The sequence below is a fragment of the Dermacentor variabilis genome, chromosome 5 (genome assembly GCF_050947875.1).
Source record: "Dermacentor variabilis isolate Ectoservices chromosome 5, ASM5094787v1, whole genome shotgun sequence".
In the NCBI taxonomy this organism is placed as follows: domain Eukaryota; kingdom Metazoa; phylum Arthropoda; class Arachnida; order Ixodida; family Ixodidae; genus Dermacentor; species Dermacentor variabilis.
The window spans coordinates 135,442,066-135,469,804 of record NC_134572.1 but is presented as its reverse complement, the minus strand read 5'-3'; the positions used below and the strand labels follow the sequence as shown (position 1 = coordinate 135,469,804).

General features: G+C 45.4%; 1 protein-coding gene across 1 annotated transcript in view; it reads left to right on the top strand.

Annotated features, from left to right (window-relative positions):
- Window positions 1–22,132, top strand: part of LOC142583174 (homeotic protein ultrabithorax-like) — a 116,736-nt gene extending 94,604 nt beyond the window's left edge. Inside the window, exon 3 of the mRNA XM_075693530.1 lies at window positions 17,013–22,132. Within this exon, the coding sequence (XP_075549645.1) occupies window positions 17,013–17,308 (296 nt within the window). The 3' untranslated portion in view covers window positions 17,309–22,132. The remainder of the gene's footprint in view (window positions 1–17,012) is intronic.
- Window positions 22,133–27,739: the final 5,607 nt, after the last annotated feature.

Genomic DNA, 27,739 nt, shown 5'->3' with positions numbered 1-27,739 from the left:
ATAGAATGATCTTGCGGATAGGTAACTTGCAATCCACAAGAAGACTCGACCGCCTAGGCCAACCGTCACAAGAGCGTCGAGAATGACCTCATGTAATACGTTATTATATGCCCTTTTCACATCTAAGAATAAAGCTGCAAATAAACACTTACGGGACCTTTCGTGCTGGACATATGAAACGAGATCAACTACATTGTCGATGGAAGAGCGGTCACGTCGGAAACCAGCCATGGAATTCGGATAAATCTTGTAGTGTTCAAGGTACCATTCCAGGCGGCGAAGGATCATCCGTTCCATTATCTTTCCTACTCAGCTGGCCAGCGCTATTGGGCGGTAGGAGGTGAGCTCTATAGTGGGGATTTGCCCTGCTTCATGAGTGGCACCAGGCGGCTTACTTTCCATTAGTCAGGAACATTTCCCTCCTGCCATGAGGTGTTGTAATGACTCAACAATTCTATCCGTGCGGATTCTCCGCGATAGCACAAGGCTCGGTATGATATACCATCTGGACCCGGAGATGATGAGCGCCTGCAGAGAGGTAGTGCCCCCTCGAGCTCCTCCATTGTAATTGTAAAAGGAAGGTCCATGCGGCAATCACGGGAATGGAGGACGTGATCTCGGGCTGGAGGATCTGGACGAGTCGCTTAGTCTGCGATCCGCGCACAAAAGTCTTCTGCGACATCGATGTTTGAATCCCAATTGGAGTTTTAGGTTCGAGATGCTAGAGCATGACAAGAATAATTGCCAAGAACGAATCTAGTGGCGCGGTCTTGAATCTATTCCAGGGTTTTAGTTCGGTTGGCTTAGTGGGAGTCGAGCAAGGAACTAGCATACTCTAATTTTGGTGTTAAGAAAGTTAATAAATTCAACAATTTAAATTCTGGGGTTTGACGTGTCAAAACCGCGATCTCATTTTGAGGCACGCAGTAGGAAGAGATTCGGGGTTATTCTTTGGCCACCTGGGTATATTTAATATGACCTCAATCCACGTGAGACAGGCGCTTCTCCATTTTGCCGCCATCTAAATGTGGCCGCCGCTGCCGGGATTCGATCCCACGACCTCGTGCTTAGCAGCGCAACACCATAGTTGCTACGCCACTGCGGCGGATAATACGAAAGTCCTATAAGCAAGTAGTTTGACTGGAGGAGGTGCAAGTGTGAGATTACGGCGGAGGAATTAGCGAATTGCGTTATTTCACTGATGTGATGAGCCCATGTTAGATGAGGGGAAAGGTAAGCCCAGTATATCTATATGAGTCAGAAGGGGCTCCGGGGCGATTGTAGATGTAATAGGTAGAAGTGGAAAAATTACGCTGGTCATGAAAATATATTAACTAGTTTTTGTTAACGTTAAGGGAGCCTACCATTTCTCGCTTTTACGGAACCATTTTACGCATTTTACGGAACCAGGGTGTAGACGAGCCGTATGTAAAAATACTGAAAGATATCTATAGCGGCTCCACAGCCACCGTAGTCCTCCATAAAGAAAGCAAGAAAATCCCAATGAAGAAAGGCGTCAGGCAGGGAGATACGATCTCTCCAATGCTATTCACAGCGTGTTTACAGGAGGTATTCAGAGACCTGGAATGGGAAGAATTGTGGATAAAAGTTAATGGAGAATACCTTAGTAACTTGCGATTCGCTGATGATATTGCCTTGCAGTACATGACCGGTTAGTACATGACCGGGTTTGTTCGAGAAGTATGGGAGAGGCCTTTGCCCTGCAGTGGGCGTAACCAGGCTGATGATGATGATGGTGGTGGTGGTGATGATGATGATTATGATGATGATCATCATCATTTTTCGCACCACAGTTGCAATAAAGCCCGATCGTTTCGTAAGGAAAGACCGCGAGATGCACTGTTTACTGGCCGATACAATACGCAGTCATCGGCGAAGAGTCTAATCTGAGAGATTACGTCAAGCGGGAGGGCATTAATATATATTAAAAAAAGGAAGTGAAGCTAAGACGGTACCTTGAGGGACACCTGACACATACAGCCGAAAGGGATGATGAATGTGAGTTAGCTGTAACGCATTGTTGGCGTTCGTTTAAGAGTGAACCGATCCAGGAAAAAGCACACAGGTACAAGTTCAGTAGCAAGAGCTTAAGCAAAACGCCGGAGTGAAGCACTTTGTTGAAGGCTTTTTTTCGCCAAATTGCCTTGGCTTCTTGGCTTCGGTGATTGTACGCGAACATACCTTACGAATTCCTCTGTTTTTGTGCAGGAATTGTCCTCTCGTTTTTCCTGTTAATGAAATATCCGATAATAGTTTTTCAGTAGAACATGTTAGTGGGTGGGAACATGAAGTGTTAGTGTGATTGTACTTGCTCTAAGACATGATTGCCGAGATTTGGCGCTAAAGTTGCCGCCTGTGTCATCGACGCGACTTAACATCGCCTCAGAAGGCTGTCCAAGCGCTACTGCGCTTCTTGAAATCGACCGGCCTGTGTGAACGCCTGTGATTGGAACGCGTTTACTGTTGCCAGTTTCCTTTCTTTTTCTTTTCCACTCGCTCTTTGTCGTCTTTACAACTCCTACATATCCCACCCCTATTACAGGGCAGCAAACTGGAAAGTCGCCTCTGGTTAACCTCCCTCCCTCCCTCCCCTCTCTCTCCCTCCTTCGTTACCTGTGTTATCGTGGGTCTCCTTTAAACGGTAATTACGTCTAACAATCAGATTTTCCTTAAGTGCACTTTCCCAAACGACAAAGCGCCTCCTCACGGGCGTACCGTTTCTCCACATCGCACGTGCTTCTCACACCTGCTTTTTTTTTTTTTTTCTTGATCTGCGAGGAAGGGTTTTAGAGCGCCGCGATATTTCCTGTCCTATAGGGACACTGCCTCCGACTCGCGCGGTTGCTCGCTCTTAAATTCGGGAAGAGGGCACGTCGACGAGCTGGCATAACGCGTTGACACGCTAATAAACTATTTACCGAGTCAATAGGTGCGTCGGCGCCGCGAAAAGTACGAGCCCGAGTGCCCGTGACAAAGTGCCACCGGTTCTGGCCCCGCGACGCAGTTGTGTTGCGCTTGAATTAGGATTTACGGCCTCCGCGCGCAGCTGTCCGTCGGCAGCCGAGTGTCGAGCCCGTGGCTGGAACTCCGCGGCCGTCTCACTATACGTCCCTCTGTGCCCTCTAGCACTCGCTATGTCCACATGCTAGATATATGCAACCTGTTTACTATTTATTTTTAAGCAGTCGTACAGATCCTTTTAGCAATCACTTCGGGTACATAAAAAAAAAGAGACATAAAACAATATCTCGTTGGTCTGACGTGCCAAAACGATCATCTGATTATGAGGCACGCCGTAAGGGAGAACGTTGGGTTAATTTTGACCGCCTGGAGTACGTTATCGTGCATCTAACTACAAGTACACGAGCGTTTCTTTGCATTTCACTTTCATTGAAATGTGGCTGCCGCTGTCGGATATAGAACGCTACTTCTCGTTTTGAGGGTACTGATGGGTATGCCATATGAGTTATTGTCACAGCAACAGATATCCCTTAATTTTGTCATAAAGGTGTAGTGTTATGCGCTCGCCAAATAACTTCTTGCGCTGTGGAAGTTTGTGCACAATTGTCAGATTAAAGCTGGTGCGAGCGCAGAGAACATCGTAGGCCGACTGGTGTGTTTAAAGACAGTGTCTTAACGAGTTACCCCCGCTTTCCCGTATCGCGTGTGTGTGTTTCTAGCCTCTCTCGTGGGCCGGTCCCGGAGATCGTGCAGTCTTAAAACGCGGGCCGTTCCCCGCGGTTATGTGCAGTCTGAATATCTGGACCGATCCCGAAGATAAGTGAAGTGTGGTGCAGTGAAGAAAATTTAAGCAGTCCGCCGCTGTTCCTACTCCGCTCACGCGAGGGGCGACGCGATAAAGTGCCGTGCACTCTGGGTCCGCCCCGCTCTCGCCCCTCAACTCGTTCAGGAAGGCACTGTCTTTGATCGGCTTCAAGTACAGGTTGAATGGCCTTCCAACTTTTTGTCTTATCTAGTGCTGTGTCTTTTCGCGTCAATGTTCCCTGACAGTGGCCTATACTACAATGAATACTGTCACTGCCTTTGGCGTTTCATGTTGTAAAACTATGCGAATTTAATTTTTCGTCTGGATATGTGTATATAAAGTTAAGTTCTAAGTCCTTCCTTTTTCTAAACGTCAACTAAGATTATGGGCAGCTCGTGAGCTATTCGCTTTATTTATTTTAGCTGGACAGTTGACAAAATGCTCGTCGCACCGCTCCGATATAAGTGTATAGCGCCCTCCACCTATACCTACGTCGCATTTCCGGCAATGCGCGCGACGAGCTACATTCCAACTTGAGATGATTTAAAATACCCTGACCCCTAGTCGCTCTGGCAATTTCTGTCAAGTGCATTTGCGCTGAACAATGTTTTGTCGCATTTTCAGAGCAGTGCATAAAACACGATATTGAGCTTTTAGCTATAGTTATACTCTTGTTATGTGGAGACCTGGTCTTAGTAATTTCCCATGAAATTTTTCCCAGCTTGCGGATGAAACACACAAGTAAACAAGTCGGTAGGGATACGAAAAGACGCGCACAAGGAAGATGACGGGACGACTGCTCGCTTACAACTATAGTTTTTTTTTTATTCTGGAAGGCACGCATATACAAACTTGCCAATCAGCAGACAAGCACAGAGGCAACGATGGATTGTCCGCACACGTGTGATTCAAACTGTCTTCTGATACACTCACTTTCATACACACTTTTTGGAGCTTGACAAATGCGTTACTAATGCATTCTGAACCATTTCGTAGAAAGTGATAAGCCTGAAGCAGTTGACGAGCCGTCGTGTCCCTATTTTGTTCTGGGTATTTTAATCTCGTTAAATTGGCGGAGTGCAAGTTCACTCAGCGCAGTCCATCGGGAAATGGGCGAGTGCCTTATCTCTTATGTAGAGGTCGTGTTCCCCGAGAGGAATTATAATTATATTCCGAGGGTTTTATTTGCCGAAACCACGATGTGATTATGAGGTACGCGTAGAAGGGTACGGCACTTTGATTTTGACCAGCTGGGTTTATTTAACGTGCAACCTAATTCCATGTACACGGACGTTGTTTGCCTATTGCGATCATCGAAATGCGGCCGCCGCGGCTGGGATTAAACTTGTCACTCTGAGCTCAGCAGCACAATGCCATATATATATATTCTATAGCTGCTGAGTCACCACAGCCAGTGGCTATAGCCAGCACCATAACTAGTTTTCACAGATTTCTGAAAAAAGCTAGATTACTGTAAGAGTTAATTTTTTTCAGCAAATATGTGCGATGTGCGTAAAAATTGTTTAATGCGTGTGCAAATTAGAAGTTTAATTGAAATTGCTAAACCCTCGTCTTCGGCCCGTTTAGAGGCGTTATAGTATATGAAACGTTAGTATATGAAAAACCTTTTCACTCGGACGGCAATGAAGCGTTACTCTGTAAGTGTCAAAGTACAAGCAGTTACAAATGCACGGAAACACCGCTTTTTAGGGGTAATTATCGACCGCGACCTATCATGGAGCCCGCACGTTTCATACCTAAAGAAGAGGTTAATGACAATAATAGATCTCCTCAAATTTCTCGGCGGAAAGTCATGGGGCCCATCGGTGCGGTCAATGCTGGAGCTTTATAACGCCTCGTTCCACGGTTTCGCAAGATACAGCCTCCCTACCCGCAAAACGAACCTGCGTGTACTCCAGGGACTACAAGCTCAAGCCCTAAGGACGTGTCTCGGTCTTCCGAGGTGTGCGTCTATAGCGGCAACGATTATCATAGCTCGAGAACACCCAATATCAACGTACTTGGTAACTGACGCTCTCAGGGTGCATATTCGCCACGTTGCCCGACTACCTTCTCAGAATCTTGCCGCTCTACCCGCTTAAAGGCCACACGCAACTATCAGTCGTATAACTGTTGCCAATCGTACCTCATTGCCATTGCAGCAAGACCATCCTCACCTTTATGGTGCCTGCACAGACCTGAAATACGCCTCACCATCCCAGGAATCACGAGGAAGGCTAACATGCCGTCGTTTGCCCTGAAGCAGGCCACATTAGAACTTCTACATGAGGTGCACAGTGGCCACGTACGCGTTTACATCGATGGCTTAGTCACATCTGCAAGTTCAGCTGCCTGCTGTGGTGATACCAACAAGATCTGTCAAAATACAGCTAAAAAACGTCACATGTATCATCAACGACAGCTGCTGAACTGGTAGCCTTGCGTGCGGCTCTTCATTTCATTCAGGAGGAACCACCCCATGCATGGTCAGTCTTCTGCGATTCCAAGGTAGCCGTACAGAGTGAACTCTCAGTACTGCGCCGTGGATCACATGAACAGCTCGTCGCAGAGATCAGAGAAGTACACCATCGCATAGTTGACTAAGGACACGATATCATATATCAGTGGTTGCCTAGTCACTGTGGCATACATGGCAATGAACGAGCAGACGCACCTGCTCGATCTGCCCATGACTGCGTTCACTGCGTTGCTATTCCTCTTTCGAGAGCCGACGCAGCGAAGAAACTTGCCTTACTTGCACATGACCTGACATTAGCTCAGTAGAATTCACCCGATTTCACAAGTGCACGCCTTCATACCCTGGACCCTAATTTACAACTCCGTATTCCGCCTGAGCTTCCATGACGCTACTGCACCCTTCTAGTTCGTCTATGGCTTGGAGTAGCATTTTCAAATGCGTACTCTTTTCTTATCGGAATGTCCAACAGCCCACTCTGTGACTTCTGCGGGTGCAATGAAACAATCGCGCACCTTCTTTGTCAGTGCTCTCGTTTCAACCCGCAAAGAGCTGTCCTCTCAGCCACCCTAGACAAACTGGACAAGCGCCCAATGACAGAAAACAAGATCCTTGGAAACTGGCCTACGCGAACATCAGCGCGATCGGCTATGAAGGCGCTGCTGTGGTATTTAAAAGACACTGGACTTTCTGACCGATTGTGACTTCACTGTGTGAGGCAGGATTGCACGGTGATACCGCATAACACTGGGAACGCCTTTGCGGGCTGCGTGACAGTGCCCACAGAAACAGCTTGTGTGTACGTGCGTGTGTGAGTAGTTTTTTTTTTTTCTTAATTTCTTTTAATTTCTGACCGATTGTGACATCACTGTGTGAGGCAGGATTGTACGGTGATACCGCATAACACTAGGAACGCCTTTGCGGGCTGCGTGACAGTGCCCACAGAAACAGCTTGTGTGTACGTGCGTGTGTGAGTAGTTTTTTTTTTCTTAATTTCTTTTAATCCTTCTCTCTCTCACCTATCGTATCCCCTTGCCCCTCCCTCAGTACAGGGCAGCCAACCGGAGATAATCTCTGGTTAACCTCCCTGTCTTTCCTTTGCCTTTTTCTCTCTCCCTCTCTCTCTCTCTACAAACGTTCCCCGCTTCCCTATATAAGAGGACTAAGAACTATACAGGTATCTCATATTTAGAGGAAACTTGGGCCGCTCTTTAGGTAACGTGTACTGTAAGGTTTAAGTGTGTAGGTTAATTATGCGCTTTGAAAATATTTACTGAACACTCGTCTTCCCGCGATTGTTATGCGGTGCACGAGGCGTCTAGTTGGTTTTTTCTGATCTCCTCGGTGAACTATTCAAGGCACGTTGTTTGTGGTATGTCGAAGTAGGCAACATGTTTAAAAGGATAAATGCTTCATCTGTTTAGGATAATTACAGCCTTTGTAGAAAGTTACTTATTGAAGCGTTCCAGAGGTGTTATACTGCTGTTATCTGCAATGTCTCTAAGCGTCCTAAAGCAACTGTGTAAGACACCAACTTCCAATTATGTCAATAAATATTAATGTTAAATGCAACCCTAGGCGAACCTTTCACGTTCCTGCCTTAGTTAGAAACGTCGCAAATTATAACTGAATCTTAGTTCTTTCAATACTTGCATGCGTCGCGGTGGTACGTAATAGTTTTTTCTGGTGTACTCGCTTAACTAAACAAAGGACCTATTCTACATTTTTCGATTATAAGGGGCATGGTGTGGGTAATGTGTACGCAAACTTCGAAATGTGGGGGTTTATTGTGGCCTCTGCAATAATTTGAGTTCCGGAGCCTTGTGAGTGTAATTTACTGGTGGCGTAAAGTTTAGCACACTGCCCTGGCATAACTTTGTTTGTTTGTTTTAGCAATAAGTGATTGAGAGCACATGAACTATCTTGCAGATATGGCTATTTTATTACAGATGTACAGATTAGTAATGGCGTGCTTTTTTCAGTAAGGATGCGGCTCCTTCTCCGTCACTTGCTTGTTATTCAAAGCTGGACGTTATATTGTACTGTTTTGGTAAATACTTCTAGCATCACAGGATCAAACATTATCATATGTGGGGACTTTAACGCACACAACGTAACATGGAGGAGTAATCACTGTGAGGCCCGTGGGAATATCGTTAAACGCGCCACGGAAAGATGCAATCTGTCAGTATTGTATGATGGATCTGTCACATTTATGCGGGGATATCGCTACGCCAGTTGCATAGAGGTAACACTGTGCTCTAGTGGTCTTGTTACCGACGCTGGCTCGACAACAGACGCAGAAACATGTGGAAGCGATCACTTCCCAATTCTTATATCACATCTGCGTTTAAAAAGTACTGCGAATCAAAGATACGTGGATATAACAAACTGGCAGCTCTTTCGTCAACTCTTGTCCATTCGAGCGGATTGTGAAGCTGACGTAAAAAAGCTTACATCAGAAATGCAGCAAACAGTGAAAATGTGTACGAATGGAGTGCCCATTGCTGACGAGTGCAGATCAGTTATTGGAGAATATGAACGTTTGAGAGATGTAAGAAGAAAAGCAGAAAAAGCTTGACGGCAGAGTGGAAATATAAAAGCATATAGAGATTCGCAGCAAGTCCACTCAGTCATGCGGAGGCGACTACAAAAATTAGGGAAGAAATATAGCGTGAATTTTTCAGCACGTCGTCTACCCTGACACCAGTTCCACGAGTATGGATTGTTATTCGTGCATTAAGCGGCCCTGTTGCTTAAACACAACCATTTCGTGCTCTCTCAACAGCCAATGATATACTTCAGAAATAGTTATTGCTGAGGAATTCTGCGAAGCTATAACTAGAACAAGAGGGTCTATTACTAGTGCTGGGTTTCAATGTTCGGTTGAAATGGCAAAACAAAGTTCTTGCGTGTTTTCAGTCGCAGCATGCACAGTTAGACGACGAATGCTCTATGATGGAGCTAAAATGTGCTCTTGCAACTTGTATGACAAAGGCTGCTGCAGGTCCAGATTTCATTACATACGGTATGTTGGAAAACATGGGACCTAATGGTCGACTGGTACTTTCGTAATTATTCAAAGACTTGTGGAAAAATGGCTATGCCCTTGACTCTTGGAAAACGGCGCGTGTGATACCTATATTGAAGCCTGGCAAAACAGCTCTTTCTCTTGAATATTTTCGTCCTGTGAGTCTGGCGAGCTGTTTGTGCAGGGTCATGGAGATAATGATTGACACTATAGGCTGCAATGGTGGTGTGAGCAAACAGAAGCACTTCCCGATCACATGACAGGATTTCGAAGGCGGCGATGCGTCATGGATGCAATTTTCGATATCGTTACACACCTTGAACATGAACTAGATATGGCAAATGTCACAACAGCGGTTTTTTATACATTAACCGGGCGTTTGACACAGTCATCCATGCTCATATTACTGTGTGGCTTGCTAGAACTGGGAGTCTCTGGAAGAGCGCTACGCTGGATATCTAACTTCTTGAATGGCAGGTGAATATTTATTGCAACAAGTGAAAGAAAAAGTTGCTCTCGTTACATTATTCAAGGAATCCCACAAGGCAGTGTCTTAAGTCCGTTTATCAATAATTGTGTGATGGCGGATTTACCGCGCAGATTTCCACCTGCACTACGTTACTCTATATATGCGGATGATGTTTGTATTTCGGCGTCTGGTTCAAGTACCACCCTTGTTCAACCAACTTTTCAGGAAGGATTAAACATTGTTTGCAGATTCTTAGAGGAAGGATGAATGGAACTGTCTTACAGTGAGACGGCTGTGTTGCCTTTCACCAGAGGGCATCTAAAGGGTTTTCAGCTGTGCCTTGAGGAACAACCTTCAGACATTGTGAAACAGCACAAACTTCTGGGGGTTATGCTAGACAGGCAACTTTCTTGGAATCCTCACATTAAAACCCTCGAAGAACAAATAAACTCACTAATAAATATTTTTCGCCGCTTAGCAGGCACGACATGGGGAGGGCCTGTTTCATCCTTACTAAAAGTAGATAATACGCTTACAAAGCAAAATATAGCATATTCTTCATCTGTTCTGCATGGACTCTCCCTTTCACCTGAAGAGAGACTCCAACGATTAATAGCTAGGAGCTTTAGAGTACGTTTAGACTTCCCTCGAGCAACCTCAAGTTCCTTAGTAACTGCAGAGGCACGTCATTCTTCAGTTCCTATTATGAGGCTGGTTGAAACCTGTCGACAGGACTTTTGCGTTTCACTAGCAAGGGTGAAGATCAATTCGGTGACCCAGCTGCACGAAGATCTACTACCACATCACGAATTTCGGTTCTCAGATGCCTCCTACCCTTCATGGCGACTTGTAGCTCCAAAAATTGAACTTTCAGTTGAGGGAATTATTGCAAATGATATATGTTTATGGTAGCAGCACAACAAGTGGCGTTGCACCGAAGGTACTTTCGATACCCTGGCTATATTCAAGCTTATACAGATGGTTTTTGCCAAACAAATCCTTCTACAGCTGTCTTTGTCATTCCAGAATGGAAACAAATACAAACGGTTATACTATCTCACGCGACGTCATCAACAACAGCAGAGCTTTTTGCAATAGTGTCTTTGTTACGCTAGATAAATTCAATGCAAAAAGGAGAACAATGGGTCATCCTTTGTGACTCGTAGGGACTTTGTCTTCACTTCGTAGTGACATCAGCCATTCTCAAAATATGGCGTTAGTTAACGAGATACTTAAGGAACTCACAAAAGAAAGTTAAGAAAATCGCACAGTAAAGTTCCAATGAATACCTGGCCACTGCAATATCCCTGGGACTGTTGCAGCAGATAATCCAGCTAAACAAACGCGTGTTAACAACGTGCCACATGGTGCCCTATAACGTAAAAATATTCCAAGAAGTTTTTATTTCAATGTCCTAACGTCAAATCTGAGTAACCGCCAACGCAAGCATCGGGCGGTATCCGCAGAGTTGTCTGAACAGACCAATCAAACGCTCTCCTCATTCGTAGCAGGTCACTTTTGTTTGCTTGAAAAACGAATAACATTGCCTACACTGACCGGCTTGTCTTATCTAATTGGCTGACAAGAGGCGAGGAGCACGCTCAAGTGGAGAGGGATTCGATGGGACAGAACCAGTGCACTGAAAATCGATAACCGGATGAAGAGGGCGTTGCCAGGATCTGCTATTGGTCCGGTTCCCCTTACTTAGCGTGTGGTGGCTGGTCGAAAATTGCGGCGGCATGGAATGGAAGCTTAAGAATGACACTGAAATGGATTCACAGCAAAGAAGAGTTGCCAGAATGAGGTCGTAAATGTGCCGAAAGTGCTCGAGAACGTTACACGGTCACGAAAGAAGCTTTATTATACTCAAAATAAGACCATGCTCTCCGGCAGGTGCGAGTAGCCAGTGCCTGAGCGATCGGCGGCAGCCATCTGTTATTCCTTTCGGAACGGGGCAGCCTGCGGCTATTCAGAAGAAAATTCAGTTTTGTTCGGCATAATAATGCAATTTTAACGCATACATGTCACTTTGGCGCGGTGAGTTTTTGCGGTTTTGTGAAGTCGCGTGAAAGGCAGGTGAAGTGGATGCAGCCCGAAAACTTTTGACCAATAGCCGAGGGCTAACGGCGAAACGGCGTCGAATCAGAAATAAATATTTTTCTTTTGTTCGGTCAAATGATCCATAATCAGTGCGTACACGCCATATCAGATGGGGAGCTATCGCGGTTTTCGTGACGTCGCGTGACAGACAGGTGTAGTGGGGGTGGTCCAAAAAAGTTTTTGACCAATGGCGAAGGAATGATTGTAGAATTGGAATAGAAAAGTTTGGAATACTTTTACGTTATAGCGCCCATGGTCTCCCTCTAACACAAGGTGAATTGCGCCGCATACCACAACAGATATCAGCCCGTGGTTGCAAATTGACATGGTTTGATCGAAGCTCGAAATCTTCTGATTTATATAGCATTGACCCATCACTTCAATTTAAAATCCCGTCCATATTAAATACAGGGCCTTCGAAACGCTGATTTACCGTCTGCAGCTCGGTGCCGCGTACGCAAAACACTTTCTACATAACATTTCAAGAGCTGATAGTGTGGAATGCACTTGTGGCCATGCTGATGAAGATGTACATCATCTTCTGCTAGAATGACCGTGACACGACACACACCGACAACGCTTAGCACTTGATTTAGTGGCATTATGTCGCAGGCCCTTCAGCCTCGCGAAGGCGTTAGGTCCTTGGCCAACATACTCATTGCAAAGACGAGCGTTACTGACCCTTCAAACATTTCTAGAAGCGAGCAATATTCTCGAAAAGTATTGAGTAGAGTGTTTAAATGTGATAGCGCATTCTATGTTTTTCTTTTACCCGACTTTGGCCCATCCATTGCCTGGTTTTTTGTAACTTCATAAGAATTTAATCCGTAATTTCTTATGTGCCCTTATTTTAGTCAAGCTAAGTGACCGGACTTTGTGTTTACTTCAGTGCACATATGTGACTGGTCTTTGTGTTGCAGTGTTTCTTAGGTCACTTTCAGTTTTAGTGTGGCATTAGTCTACTTACGTGAGTGGGCTTTATGTTTTTATGATTTGGAGTTGTCTTTCAGTTATAGTGTGACATTAGTGTACTTATGTAACCGGAATTTCTCTTATGATTTCACTATTATTGTTATGATTTGTTATTATTTATGATATGCTTATGTGAGAGGGAGTTGCCGGCGAGAATTAAGTGCGACCATCTCCTAAATACCATATAATCGATATATATATATATATATATATATATATATATATATATATATATATATATATATATATATATATATATATATATATATATATATATATATATATATATATATATATATACTGTTTAATTTGCAGCGAAGCTGTGTGTGCGACCAGGAGCGTTCGAAAACGCTATATCGTGTTTTCCTTTTCCCCAGGGAAAAATAAATGATTCCCCAAGTGCGGAGAAAGGTTTAAGTGTGCGGTTTAATTGCAAGAAACTTCGTGGAGATTGTTATAAAGCGTTCGTACATTTTTTTTTTCTACAACTCCCTCTTCTCCCTCCTCTTTTCCCCACCGGTTGGCCTTGGCCCGTTGTCTGCTCGGTACTCTACATCCACCGGGGCTCCTATCTCCAGCCCTCCAGAGGTGGTATGGTACAGCGTTTCCGACGGAGCTTGCTTCGGTCATTCTCTCAGGTACCTCGCATAATAGATTGTCTTTAGTACAACCCTGTTCAATTTCTGTCTTGGTCACCGTATGACTGCCGCTCAGTGGGCGCTTGTAGCCACTTAGTCCTCTCCTGGCGAGAACTAACTTTCCGGGCTTGATCGCAGGTAATAGCTTGTTTTGGTGTCTACTGTCGAAGCTCCTTTTTCATCTATCTCGCGCCTTGTTCCTCTGTCTTGGGGTTCTCATGGAGATTAAGACGTCCTGTGATACCTATAGCTCGTCGTCGGCTGGTAGCCGGGGGCTTTTGCTTTTCATCTGTTGAAAACTATACAAGCCGTAAGTAAGTTCTTCCGTGTATTCTCATGAGTCATTCTCGTGTATGAGAATTGTTGTAATGTGTCCACTGAGAATTCCAAGGCGCTTTTTCCACCCACCCGAGAAACTCATGTAGAAGTCCAAGCCACGTATTATTGTTTCTACGACGTCATTGCCTATCGAATCATATGGCGTCGAAAACTGTAACTGAAAGGAACCTTGCGCCAATTTTTTTCAGCTCTTGGCTGCGGAAAGCTGGCCCCATTGTCCGATACTACGATTTTCGGTGTCTCGGACATTTCGCCTTTCACGAAGGCGAAAAGACAGTCCGGCTCGTCTACTCTAAATTTTGCCGCGGCCATCCAGTGCCCCGCGTCAAGAAGCCGACATTTTCCTGGCGCCTTCGAAGTTGTCCGGCGCCGCAGGGTCACTTCTTCGACTGTTCCCGCGTCTAAGAGCGTGCGTATTGATACTCCTGAGTTAGGTCGGTTTCTACACCTACTTCAATTGCATCTGAAGTTTCACGCACCATAATCGGCGCGAAATCCTGTCCCGGCAGTGATTCACTACACCGCGTATTAGAGCAAGTATCATGTCAGCGAAATGTGTGGGCTGGTTTCTGCTGTACCTAATGGTTATAAGACAGGCTTGCCTTGTGGGTGACGCCGACAGGTGGCTCGGAAGATGCTAACGACCTGCCTGGGTCGGCGACTTCCTGGCCTCTGCGCCGGTGCCCATTTCATACCTCGATCCCTCTGAGCATCGTCTCAACGCGCACTGATTTCAGACTGGAACGACTGCGCCAAAATGTAACAAAATGCGCAGACCTTGTATAAACATTTGATGTTGATTAAACCCTTCCTCTATTTGATTGGTTGTCTATTTTTTTCGCTATATACAAACCATACTCACTCTGAGAGGTCAGCAGAGAATCGGGTGAGATTGGAAAGGTAATTAGTCAAGTTAAGTCCCCCTTCTTGCTCTCACTTGCCTCTACAGTGTATTAGAGTCGCTGTCGGTACACCAAGACGAGCACGAAGACGCCTTGCCATTATCAAGTGTAACTTGTTCTCTGCCTTGTAGTAATTGCTCCGTGTACCCGATTGTACCCTACCAAGGCCACGTGGAACAAGACCAAGTGTCTCTGTAGCTCCCCTACTGGCGCGCCGGTCAGCTATCGCAAAGCACGACTCTTATTGTTAATTTTCGTGTCCACTAGTTCCAGCTGTTTTGTCCATGGCAAACGTCGATTCAGTACTACTTCGAGGTAGTAATGACTTTTGACAATTTCTAAAGAATACTCGCTGATGCATATCTCAAAATGTTTGCAACGCTGCATAGTAAATTACGGTGCCACTGACTTCCTTCCGGAAAGACTTACTTGAGAGTAAAGATGAAAACTGCTCACCTGCAGTTAATACAACCTGTAGTGACTGTTGACTAGCTTCAATCGAGGATGCCGATGTTTAGACGCAAATATCGCCTTCGTATATTGATTACGAGATATCTGGCGGAAGACACAGTGATAACAATGACATTGTTGCATTAAAGAATGTAAGGCTGAGGACGTTTCATTACGGTGCTCCCTGTGCCAGTGTGTGTTCAGAATTTCTCCCATTCTTCGTTTGTGCAATAGCTTCCTTTCTTTCTTTGAGCGAACAGTTATGAGCCTTTCGATTTCGTGAATATGACTATGCCATATGCACGCTTTTTATCTACACAAGTAGCTAATTTACAATTTCGCTTTGCTCTTTTGAGCCCCTACAAAGTTCACTAAATCTATGATGAGGTGGAACTACTGCACATTAGCCTCCACGAAACGCAGATAAGTTTTGAGGCAAGGGTGTGCTTCACGTTATCACTGCCTCAATTCATTAATGACATTTTCCATTTCTGAAATGCAGTTTGTGAGGCTTATTGCCCGAAATGATTTGAGAACCATCATGGAACATATTCGAGGCTTTCGCACAGGGACAATTTTTGGTATCGTCAGTGAGGTTGGTGTTTTCTATTTTCCAGATGTGACTGTAAATGCCTGGTAAAAGCTTTCCCCTGTGCTTTCTTTCACTTCGTTCTCTTTTAGCATCATACATTTGTGGCCAACGCAAGTCGGACCCCTCGGTGCCCCTTTATTTAGCAAACATGTTGTGTTTCGAAAAATCAAGGGCCTCTAGGGCAGCATCCGTTACCCCATCGAGGTAGGGGGCTATTCTTATCTTCGCAGCGGAAAAAAAAAGTCGTGAGCCTCCCCAATCGACAATATTCGTCTGAACCCAGTGATTCTCATTGTAGCCCATCGCGATCTCAGCTAGTCGAAGTTTTCTGTGTTGGCAATCGCACTTGTTTTATTAACAAGGAGGTGCAAATAACTCCTCCGCTACAGTAACTATATCTGTATATTTCAATATTCTGTGTTCAGAATTGTCTTTCCTACGCACAATGACCTTCCAATCATTCACTAAACGATTGAAAATTATGCTTCGACGCAATCCTTTGTCAAGTATAAGATCCCAGATAATGTAAGTTGTGGTAAGATAATCAGTATTGGTCAGCAATATTTGGATACAGGTTAAATACATCCAATCAGCCAACGTTATTCCACAGCCCCTCACTACGCCCTCAGTTGCAGCCATATTGTGAGCTTGAGACGTAAAACCTTCAAATTTCTATAATGGAGAGTACAGAACTCTACTTCCGTGTTTTGTTGTTGGTTTGTTTGTTCGTGTTCTTTTTTTCTTCATATTTTGATCTTAGGGCGTTTTCCCACTGCACTTTAACTAGCATTTGCTGAATCCTTTGTTAATTAAAGTGAATGGGTTGGGTGGCCTTCTTGAGGCAGTTGAATCTGCCTTTCGGTACTTCATCCCAGATAAAGTATATCTAAGTAGACAATAAAATAAAAGATGAATTGTGTACGTTTCTGTTTTTCTTCTTCTTTATTTTTTCTTCAGTTTTAACGCGAGGGCTCCTAGGCTACCTAATAAACGTAATTAGCCCGCGGAACGCTGGAGGTGCTTAGTCTGATCAGCCTTCCTGTATGGTCTGTCAGGTTTGCCTCAGTGCATTATTCAGCGTCCTTGCAGCATGAATGACGCGCAAGTTGACCACAGGATCAATGTAAGGGCACTCAGAGGCGCTGCTCACCGGAACTCCGTATGTTTGTGTATGTGCGTGGTGAAATGACTGATGTATTGGTGGCCCGGTCTGAAGAGCCTCGTCTTTTCTCTTTCTTCCTTTTGTCTCGTCGCAGGTGCCAGTGGGTTGCGTCGCCGAGGCCGCCAGACCTACACCCGCTACCAGACCTTGGAGCTGGAAAAAGAGTTCCACACCAACCACTACCTGACACGGCGGCGGAGGATTGAGATGGCGCACGCACTTTGCCTCACCGAGCGCCAGATCAAGATCTGGTTCCAGAACCGCCGCATGAAGCTCAAGAAGGAGATCCAGGCCATCAAGGAACTCAACGAGCAGGAACGCCAGGCCCAGGCAGCCAAGGCGCAGCAGGCGGCGGCTGCGCAGGCTTCAGGCGACGCCGGCAAAACGTAAGATCCGACCGGTCTCGCCACGGTCTCTCCGGGCCGCTATATTCCTGGAGGGAGGAACGAGACACAACCCCTTTGTAGACAGGCGGCCCCGTACTACTACTACTACTACTACTACTCCACTACACTCCCACCGCGGCGGTGGCAGCTGGGCGAACGCGCTCCTCGCGAAAGCCCCCTTGGCTGCGATCGCCTCCCCCCCCCTCCCCCTCCATCCACTGGTTCTCCATATACGTATTACTGTATTACACAGGCTCGCGCGTGCACGCAATGCGCCGCCAGGCCAGCAGTGCGCACACACATGTCGCGCGGCACGGGCACTTGTGTGAGTGCGTGCCCGTGCCTGCTGGCCACCGCGCCGGCACGGGTATTTGTCGACGCTCTCTCAAAAATGCGGCGATATAGCGCGTGCTCTCTTTTTCGCGAGTTATCGTCCGTAATTTAGCGGCGCGCTCATCGGCTGGCCCTTGTCCCTTCTCTGGGAGAGCTGGGAGAGGCAGCAAAAAAAGAAAAAAAAAAAGAAACTAAGGAGCGCTGAAAGTGTCGTTGCCGCAGCGAAAAGGTTTAGACGGTGTTGTTCACTTCTTTCCTTTCTCGTGCGCGGTTATTCTTTTTTTTTTTTCTTTGAACGGTGGTGCGCGTTACATTTGATGCGTCCAAACGCCAGTACGTTGGCATCGGTGTGGACCGTGACGTCACGCTGCTGGCATCCTCGGAGGACGAGCGCCGCTTCTAAACTTCGGAAGCGACCATCCTCTTCCCTCGCAAGACTTTCACGGACTCTTCCGCAACGTTGTGTAGTTGCGGAACATTCACCAATGTGGAACATTTGTGCAACCACGCCAAGAACACCCCCGCTCCCCCCCCCCCTTTGTTCTTAATCTTTATTTTTTTTTCTTCACCCTATAACTTAGTTTCACATGATGTGTTTGTCGACGTGCACCTGTTTGGCTGCGTGTGTGTGTGCGTGTGTTTCGAAGCTTCACGAGTGGACAACCAGAGCAACGTGCACAGAACGAGCAGAGGCCATCCACGCGGAGCGAAGGGCGAGACGGTGCCGTCCGCCCGGCGACACCAACGTGTGGCAACTCGCGGATGCTCTGAGACTGTGTTGTGACTCTCTGATCTCTTCGGTTGTATAGTGTCAAGGGTGACACGCGATCACAGGATTTAGGATGTTTCATTCCCGGCCAGTTTTTTGCAGGAAGAATTTATCTTTTTTTCTTGCTAAAAGACTGAATGCTAGTGTTTATTTTTTTTTTCTCTCTCTCTATCTCTTCTACTTTCTTAAGGTTCGCTTGTGAAGCTTGATGTGTCTTCGCCATTTCTGAAAGCGGCATCGAGAGTAGAATGAAAAAGAGACTTTGTTCTTTTTCACCTTATTGCCACTATTTGTTAAAGGACACGCGAGTGGACAGCGCATTCACGGAGTGATGTAGGAGGCGATGGCATTGAAAGTGCCGTTACTTTCTTTAAATTCTGCACCAGTGAAGAGTAGGAATGAACCAACAAGTCGATAACAATTCTGCTCTTTAGCGGCACATTCTGAACTAACCGATTACAAGCAGCAACTCTTCATTGCTTTATTTACTATCTCAGCAAGGATTTGTGTTTGTCGGTGAAAACCGTACCCTAACAGCGCTACGGAGCGAACACAATGAACCGCAAGGACAAAGCACTTGTTTCCTCGCTGTCATAGCAGCTCTGTCCTCCTGTTCTTTTTTTTTGTAGTTTATCGCGCTGTTAGAATATGTTCTTTACCAAAATGTATCAACCAGAGCGATTGAGCATGCTGAAGCCTGTTGATCTAGAGACTAAAACATGTTAGCCAAGGATAATGCGGCTAAACGTTTCTTGTGCGATTTTCGATTCGAGAAATCTAATGGTTTAGCCTCCTATAGCCTCTAGATTGCATCTTCCTCTCGCGAGTCCTCGTGGACGTCGTCGTTGTCATTATACGTACTCGCAGTGCAAACTCCTGCCGCCGTGATGTCACCGAGTTCGGTGGCGACATTGTGTGTTGATGCAACCTTCTGGATATACGTAAAACAATCTTCTACACTAAATACCGAACATACGTGCCCGTTGGAGATATTGTGACAGTGTACAGAGGGCGTATTGCCTGTGCACTTGCGTATTTACATAATGTTTGACCCGCATAAAACGACACTTGAGTGCTTGAAAGTGGGAACCACATTTCCTTGGATATACGTATAGCCACAGCGAGCTTGTAAGGCTTGGCTGTGGCGCCTGAGAATATACGCGGACTGAAGGAGTGCGTTGCTTGTTGAAGGAAGCGTATTCCGCAAACGATACCCACCGAGATGACACTTGGGTCATATGTCTGCTGTACAAACGCATTGTGTAGAGAGAGAGAGATATTGTGCATTTAAATAACTCTCGTGTAAACAAGGTTCTATGGTTCTAGACCTCTTGCATCAGCTAGAACCGAAAAGAAAAGAAGATTAACGGGAAATCAAGAAGTACTTGATGCTAACGTATCTTAGTCTTATTCTACCATCAGCCTGCCGAAAGCGACGAAGTTAAATTGACGAGACTCATTTGAATGTGGCAAGCTGCGAAATGCGTGATATCAGGCTTCGCGGGATTAGGAAGTTTTTTTTTTCCCCCGAAATTTAACTAAGAAGCAGAGCGCCACGTCAGGCTCTGCAAACAAAAACAGGATCTTGTCCCTGTTCAATCATTTTCTTTTTTCTGAGCGTTAAGAAATGGTCAATTTTCAGAGTCTTGAAGCGGAACAAGCCTTGTAGATATTCCTAACTGCTAAACTTGCAAAGAAAGTTCGCGTGGCCGTGTAAAACGCGACACCTTCGTGCACGCGTCTCAAGAACTTTCTGATTTCTGAGGTATCTCTGTACTTTTTCTGGCATTGTGTGTTGTCTAGTGTAGTATACTTGTTCTTTTTCGGTGGCTCCGTCATCTATACAAAGACACACCTTGTGTACACGGACACTCTGAAGCACATCAACAAACACCGCTCCTCAGACACTGCTCCTCGAATTTGTCAACGTTAAGTCATTTAGAAGTAAACAAAGCTGCAAGACGAGAATGCCCGAATCTGGGAAAGTGTTCATGGGCGTACTCTATTACCCTAAGCGGTGAGCTTTGTTTTCTTTCACTTTTGCAGGCATCATTTCTCTTCCATAATGTGCTGGTCCTTAAGTGGAAGTAGGCTTTATTCGCAGTATTCTTGTCTCCTTTGATAAGCAGAATGGCTGATTCAAGCAGCGGTATAATGATCTTTTTTTGTTTGACTGGCTTTAGTAAAGTGTGCTATTTGATCTATCCTAGCGTTAATCATAACATCATCACAGTTATGTTTAAGCAAATGGTTCTTGCACCATTTTAGCTCTTTATTACATTTACCTTTTCCTGTTACTAACCATTATTGATTCGCGTAAATTGAAAACAAAGAAGTGACAGGAACTTTGTGGAAACAAGCCATCAAACAGCTTTCATACATTTGTGGTCACCATATACACAGCCTTGTGTTGAGATCCTATGACTAGAGTTCCTTATGCAGAATCACAAATTTTTTTTTTTTTTTGCGTGTCATAATTTATGAGCAGTTAGGGTACCTGCATTGGCCAGGTTGTAACTTACTATACGGTGGCAGTGAATCGATTCGGCGCTAGTCGCCATTCGCATTCTTGTATGGCGCATCTCATATACTCTTTTGGAAGCCGCACTTCTTGCTGTAAGGTTTTCTTACTGCTGGCGACTACGGCAAGTCGCCTATATTCATCTGTGTTACTTGAAATTTGCCTAAGCAAAATTGACATTTAATTCATCGTTGCCTGTTATTAATTTCACTACAGCCAAAAGTACACTGCGACACCCCAAAGCAGCTCCGTTTCCTTTGCAATATGAGACTTTGCGTTAAATTGTGTCTGGCCGATTGCTTCACAAAGATCTTAGCGGTATGCATCTATCGCCTGCTTCTGCGGCTTCAGAAAGTCTGAAAGGAACGTCGGAGACAAAGAACGCTTTCTGTCGCTTATGTTGTGGCCAACCCAGCGATCTCTAAGCATATACGTACACCATACGTACACCACTATACGTACACTGTTCTTCCCAAGATTTTGATCCTTTGCCGGCGAATCTGGGAAAGTTGAAAATTATACGTATGTTCGCGAACATTCCATTGTATTCTTTATATCTCGTGAAAGCCCCACAGAAATTCTTTTAGGAGTGCTTGTAACTACGAGCCTGGACATTAATGGTGAAAGAATCTGTATCATGCGGGAATATTGTCAGTTGTATTTTTTCACACGTTCCGCCTGTAGATGTTCCAGTGCACATCTCTTGTCGCTCACGCGTATCGAATCTGAATTTGTTTCGTGTTGATATATGCGCTTCGCCCATTCGTTTCTTCTCGCCCGGCGACTAGCAAGTACTATTAATTTATGCCTTCTTTTAAAACGCAGAAATGAGCCAGGAAAATCTTCGTGCTGAAAGAAGCTTTAAATAATTCCTGCGCGATTTGTTTTCCTTCGTGAATGAGGCGAAAATAGCATGTAACAAAGCGCGAAACCCTGGGAAAGCGCCACCTTATCGGAAGGGCTAAGAATGTCCATGAATTCTAAATATTGGCATGTCTAGGAATTTTCGCTTCATCTGTTCTAAGTACCAAGGACAGCGTGTCTTTCTAGCCTTATGAATTTGAAGACGGAATGAAGGCTGCGACAGGACATCAAAACATTACTCCAGTCAGCTGTTCTTAAGCCGGGTTTTATAGCAAAAGCAATGCTCAAGATTACTGCTATAGCTCATGGTCTCATATATATATATATATATATATATATATATATATATATATATATATATATATATATATATATATATATATATATATATATATATATATATATATATATATATATATATATATATATATATATATATATATATTCATCAGATGCAAAACTGAAGATCCCAATTTTAATGGGAGTTGGCCGCCGAAATCTTTCCTCGTTGCCATATCATGAGCGCCCTGATGTTATGCACTGGAACATGTTGCAGTTCGTGAAGGGGTTGCAGAAAGGTAACATGACGCCTCACTGAGATGAAGTTGCGAACGTTTTCTGTTAAGCCCAGGCAGGATGTCTAGAACGAGGTGCGCCTGCACTTTCACTTGCTCGCTCCCATTTCCTCGGTCGTTCGAGTGATCTCTCCTTATCACTTTCTTTCCCTCAAATTCTGTGTGCTTCCCCATTATCTTTCTTTTTTCTTGTGTGTGCCACAGTGTTCCGAGTCGGCGTTTGAGTGCTTGTTTTTCACGTTTATACATACTTAAAAGACCTCGAACATTTCGATTTCTCATCGTTGGCGTAGCCAACGACGTACGTTGTAGTTGTTCTTTTGAGCGTGTGTGTTTATTTTTTTTTTTTCAATTTTGTCTGTTTGCATTTTTGTGTTAGTCACATAAGTGTGCGGATTATACGTGTATGTAATACCAGTATACGTAGAATGGGTAAACCGTGAGAGAAAGGCAAAGGAAGACAGCCGTCTTTTCAAATCGCCACTGCACATTCGAGCCAATTCAGGAAAGACGCGAGAAAAAAGAAATTTCTAGCTTCATAAGCGGCACACAACCAGTTGTGATTGCTCAGTATACGTAAACAGAAAAGAACGCTGTATAAACTTAGCCGCAAGCCTATTTTGAAATTTATATACTGATATATATTTATACACCTAGACGTATTATACATCTAAAGTCACATGTTTTTTTTTTTTTTTCGAGATACTTGTGGTGGCGCAGAAGCTGAACTTCTTGTGCAGCGTATACGTAAGCGTCCGACTGAAAAAAAAAAATATTTTGCGAGAGTCATCTCCCTGATGATGCATTTCTTTCTCGTGAGTTCTGCAAGTGTGTTTTACAAGCTTGTTTTCACCGCGGGTGTCTGTCTGTTTTTTCTTCATGTACAGAGCCGGTGTTCATACCGTTAGTGGCATCTCTGTTGGCCTCATTATGAATTGCGATGTAATTATGCCATGTCTTATTTTTTTTTTCCTGTTATCATTTCCGTGATGTGACGTGTGACTCGATGAAAGAAATACAAATCTGGATTACATCACACTGAAAGCCCCATGTGTTTGTTTTTCTGAGCTCTGTGTCGCACATACAGTAACACATTTCACAATACAGAGTGCATGCTTGCTGCGGTCGGACGCGTGGTTTGCATATCAAATACGCAGAAAATCGTGTAATTCTGGTACTCGGTCAACAAGCTGTGATCAGCTCCTGAACATATGTATGGTTTTTTTTCCTGTTGTAATCTCACATGGGACAAATAGTATGCTGAACGCGCAAATCGCAAGACTGGCGCCAAATCTAAGGTTCATATGCTGAGGGCTGGTGCATCTCCGCTGTTCAGTCGTGGTAAATTTCATACATAACGCGAAAGAAACGGGAAGAAAGCTACAGAAACACAATGAAGAAACACTGGGACACTGAAGCTACGACAGCAAATGAAGCAAATACTAACCGTCATGTCAGTAAAACAATCATCACCGACCACAACAAATATATGGGCTCAACTTGTGTTGACCATAGCATATCGAGTGCTATGCTGCATTTTTAATCTGTGCTGAAGGAGTCTATGAGTACTGCGTGTTGTGAACGTGCGCAAGAATACTCTGAAACCATGCGGCAAACTCGGCGAACGCTGGTCCCAGCAGGACCCACTGCCCTTGACGTTTGCCCCCACGACTCATTTTGCTTGCAAACATGTTCGTCTACTCTGGGTTCTATTGCACCTGTGCTAACTCTTCTCTCTCACACTGTAAAGACCTGAGGATGCAAGAAACAAGTGCTGTGCATTGCTTAACCACATGCGTGTAATTTGCAAGTTGGCAAATCAACCATGACTATAAACTGTAGTTCCGTGAAAAAGTCGCGTTTCTTTGTATTTGTGTGTGTGTGTGTGTGTGTGTGTGTGTGTGTGTGTGTGTGTGCGTGTGTGTGTGCGTGTGTGTGTGTGTCACCTACTAGCCTTGTTTTTTATGTAGCAAATCATGTCTTTGCTTCAGTCGTTCGTAATCCATTGTTTCGTGTAGCCTGACGTTTTGTTTTTCTTTTTACTGTATCGTCGTCCATGCCGTTACCTGCATCTAGCGGCTAATTACGTGCGTGCGGTTCGAGTAAAACAACGCTTGGGCAGGCAGCAAGGCTTGGTTTCTGCCGTGCGTGCCACCGTTGTTTATGGGAAGCAAGGCTGCACTGTGATCGCAACATCCGTTAGGCATAGGACGGGTTCAATAATCTGTCCCCCAGTTACACCTATGCGAGATATATAGTGGCGGGCGCGCATCGCTACTCTTCGTACAACTGATTCCAGGAACGCTCGGACGACTCGTGAACCTGGCCAACGACTCAAAAAAAAAAAAAAAAAGGAAAGAGCGAATAACACTGGCGCGCGCAAATCGTGTCCATCGCATCCGCTGAACCGTTTCCGGCGCCATGCACCGGCGTGCTCCTCGTCCATACCGCCTTGGAAACGAGTGAAGTCGGGCGGCCTTGAGGGCTTTGTCGTCCGGTGACGTCTTCGCTTTGCCGCGTCATGTACCGCGCCGCTGCGTCCCAGGCTGTGCGGCTTCGCTTTGCCCACGCGGCGCGTTCTATGCAAAGTGCACGCGAGACCTCCAGTCAGCCCTCGTCGAGAGCCGAGAGGAGGACGAGGGGAACTGCGGCTTTCGCGGCCGTAAATCACGCCGCACAATGAAGGGAGCTGCTAGATCCGCCAGGCGCTCCCAAGCTTCGGCCGACCCGTGGCGTCACGTCGCCGCTCCTCGTGGTCTCGAGGGAGGCTCCCTCGCGTCTTAGCGGAACGCGCGGTGTCGTTTCGTCGTCGACATGTCGTACGCGTCGGTCAGGGGTTGCGACCTACAGCGCCTGTAGGGGATCAACGGGCTGGGTTAAGCAGTTCTCAAGACCGTGAGACAAGTCCAAGCGTTCCTTAGGACTAACTTCGCGTTCGGGCACACCGCAAGTAAACAAAGTGCGTGGTGGGGGGTGTGAGTGGATTAGTACGGGGGACGAGTGCATAACGCAAGCAGGGAACGATATCGACTCGCTAGAGTCGCGCTTAACAGAAAGAAAAAAATTGACTCGCCATCCCGACCCTGCGAAAGCGGTTGGCCAGCGAAGCTGTCAGAAAACCACTCAAATGCCGTCGATGGAGATATGAAATGTTTTATTGTTCTGCCTATTCTTAGCACGACGCCGTTGATGAGCATTACGATTTTGCACTCTTCGGCGCTCATCGTATTCACGCTGCTCTTCGGGCGCCTTAACTTTGCGTGGTCTACTGATAGCGGTCTTGCAACGAACTGAATGAGTTGCTACGCAGGTCTCTCTTTTACATATGAAGTTTGGTGACGTCACTCACTGATTCGTATGCTGCTGTTGCAACCTTCTTATGCAACCCTAATATTTGCCGTGAAACACATGCAGAGAGAAGGAACGTGCCTCGCGTTCACAAGCGCCTTATATATCATCCATCATGCGGTTTTGACGCTGGTTTTGTGCTTTTATTAATTGAAATGAATAAATCCTGAGCTGTGTGTTGTATGCCTTATTCCAAAGGATATATGCACATTTTTTTTTTTTATTGCTGATGGAAGCGAGAAATTTTGACCATGCACCTATAAGCTAACAACTTCGCTGTAGAAACGCAGCCTTCTACAATGCGTTTATTGACGCCTTATTAAGCGAAATACTAGCAGAGCATCGATAAGGAATGAACAGCCGGACAGGAACAGGAACACGGTGCTAAAGTCTTGTCTGAAAGAGGCATAACCAATAATTTTCCGGTGCGGCGCGTGGCGCTTCCGTCAACAGCGTATTAAATTTGAAGAAAACAGGCGATGCAGGAGTCGCTGGAATTAGAGAGCAGCTTGTTCACTCGCGTATGAAATTTAGGGGTACACCTCACAGCAACCGTACTCGGAGCTGTGCGTTTGGGGTCAGCTAAGTGAGGAGTGTGTATTTTTGATAAACACCGTTCTTGTATAGGAGCACCCTGAATGTATGTCTTCATTAGTTTACTTATCTCTCTTTCTCTTCTTTTTCCCCCTAATTATTTTTACGCTAATCTAAACGGTAGCTCTTTTATGGCGTCACGCCCTGAATGTAACGTGTTCCTATTTTGGCGGCTTACCGTCGGCGGAATAGTTTCAGTTTTGTTTAAATTTTGTTTTCCTAGCTGATGAGGCGCAAATCACAGAACTGGCACCGAACCCAAGTTTTATGTACCATGCCGGCAGCTATCAACGCTATCGTCCCTGGTGACGGCTTTCATCACTGTTCTCCCTATAGCTTAAGAAAGAGCATTTCAGGTGAAAGGACCACCAAAAGTCCACGCGAACCTATATCATGACAACTCTGTCCACCCTACATATTCACAAATTTCCGTATAATAGTAATTACCATATGTCGCGTGCACATACGCGACAAACCTATGCGTCACAGCAAGGCGCCTGCGTAGTGTCCACTCTAAATACTGTTTTTTTTTTTTTTTGTGATTACGCTCCCTCCATTCGTGTTGAGGTTCCATCAGTGGACAATCGATTTTTTATTTGAACCAGCGTGCTTTTTCTAACCGCTATCTCAGCCTCCAATCCGCTTACGTTCATTTCGCAATCCATGCCTCTGTAGTTTTACCTGCTCTTTCCTGTTAAATGCTGTAGTTGCGCAATCCTTTCGGTGCAGTCGTTACGCGGATCAACCATTTTCTCTATACGTGCCACGCAGTTTGCCATCCAATCGCGACTCCGCGTACACGTGAAGCGTTCCTCTATAATACTATACACTTTCCTCGGGACTCCGCGTGTCTTTTGCGAACACATATATGCTTTCCTAAGTAGCATGGCGAACAACCATGCTTCTAAAGTGTATGGCTCGGGTGAAACCAACGAACATCACATTTAGGAGTGTCCCCAGCTTTCGCGAACGAGGACTGGTGCTATCTCGTGCCGTCGGTAACCTACACAGCCGTCCGGATACCGAATGCATAGTTATAATCAAGTCTCAACAGACGCCTACACATCAGGGTTTGAAACCCCTGCCGACGTGCTTAGGTGAAAGTCTGTGACCGCGCGACGACGCAGCACCTCTTTCTAGAGCCCGTATCAGCAAAAAGGTTTTTACGCAAGAGTTATTTGTTAGACCAAATGCCAGCAAATCATTTATGCGTGGACGCATTATTAACGAAGGCGGCCGCCCAATGGCAAAGAGCACTTATAAACCAAAAGCTTTGTGACCCCAAATTACTTCTCGAGTTTACCTTTCCACCTTTCATCACAATACGCTCTCTCTCTCTCTCTCTCTCTCTCTCTCTCTCTCTCTCTCTCTCTCTCTCTCTCTCTCTCTCTCTCTCTCTCTCTCTCTCTCTCTCTCTCCTCTCTCTCTCTC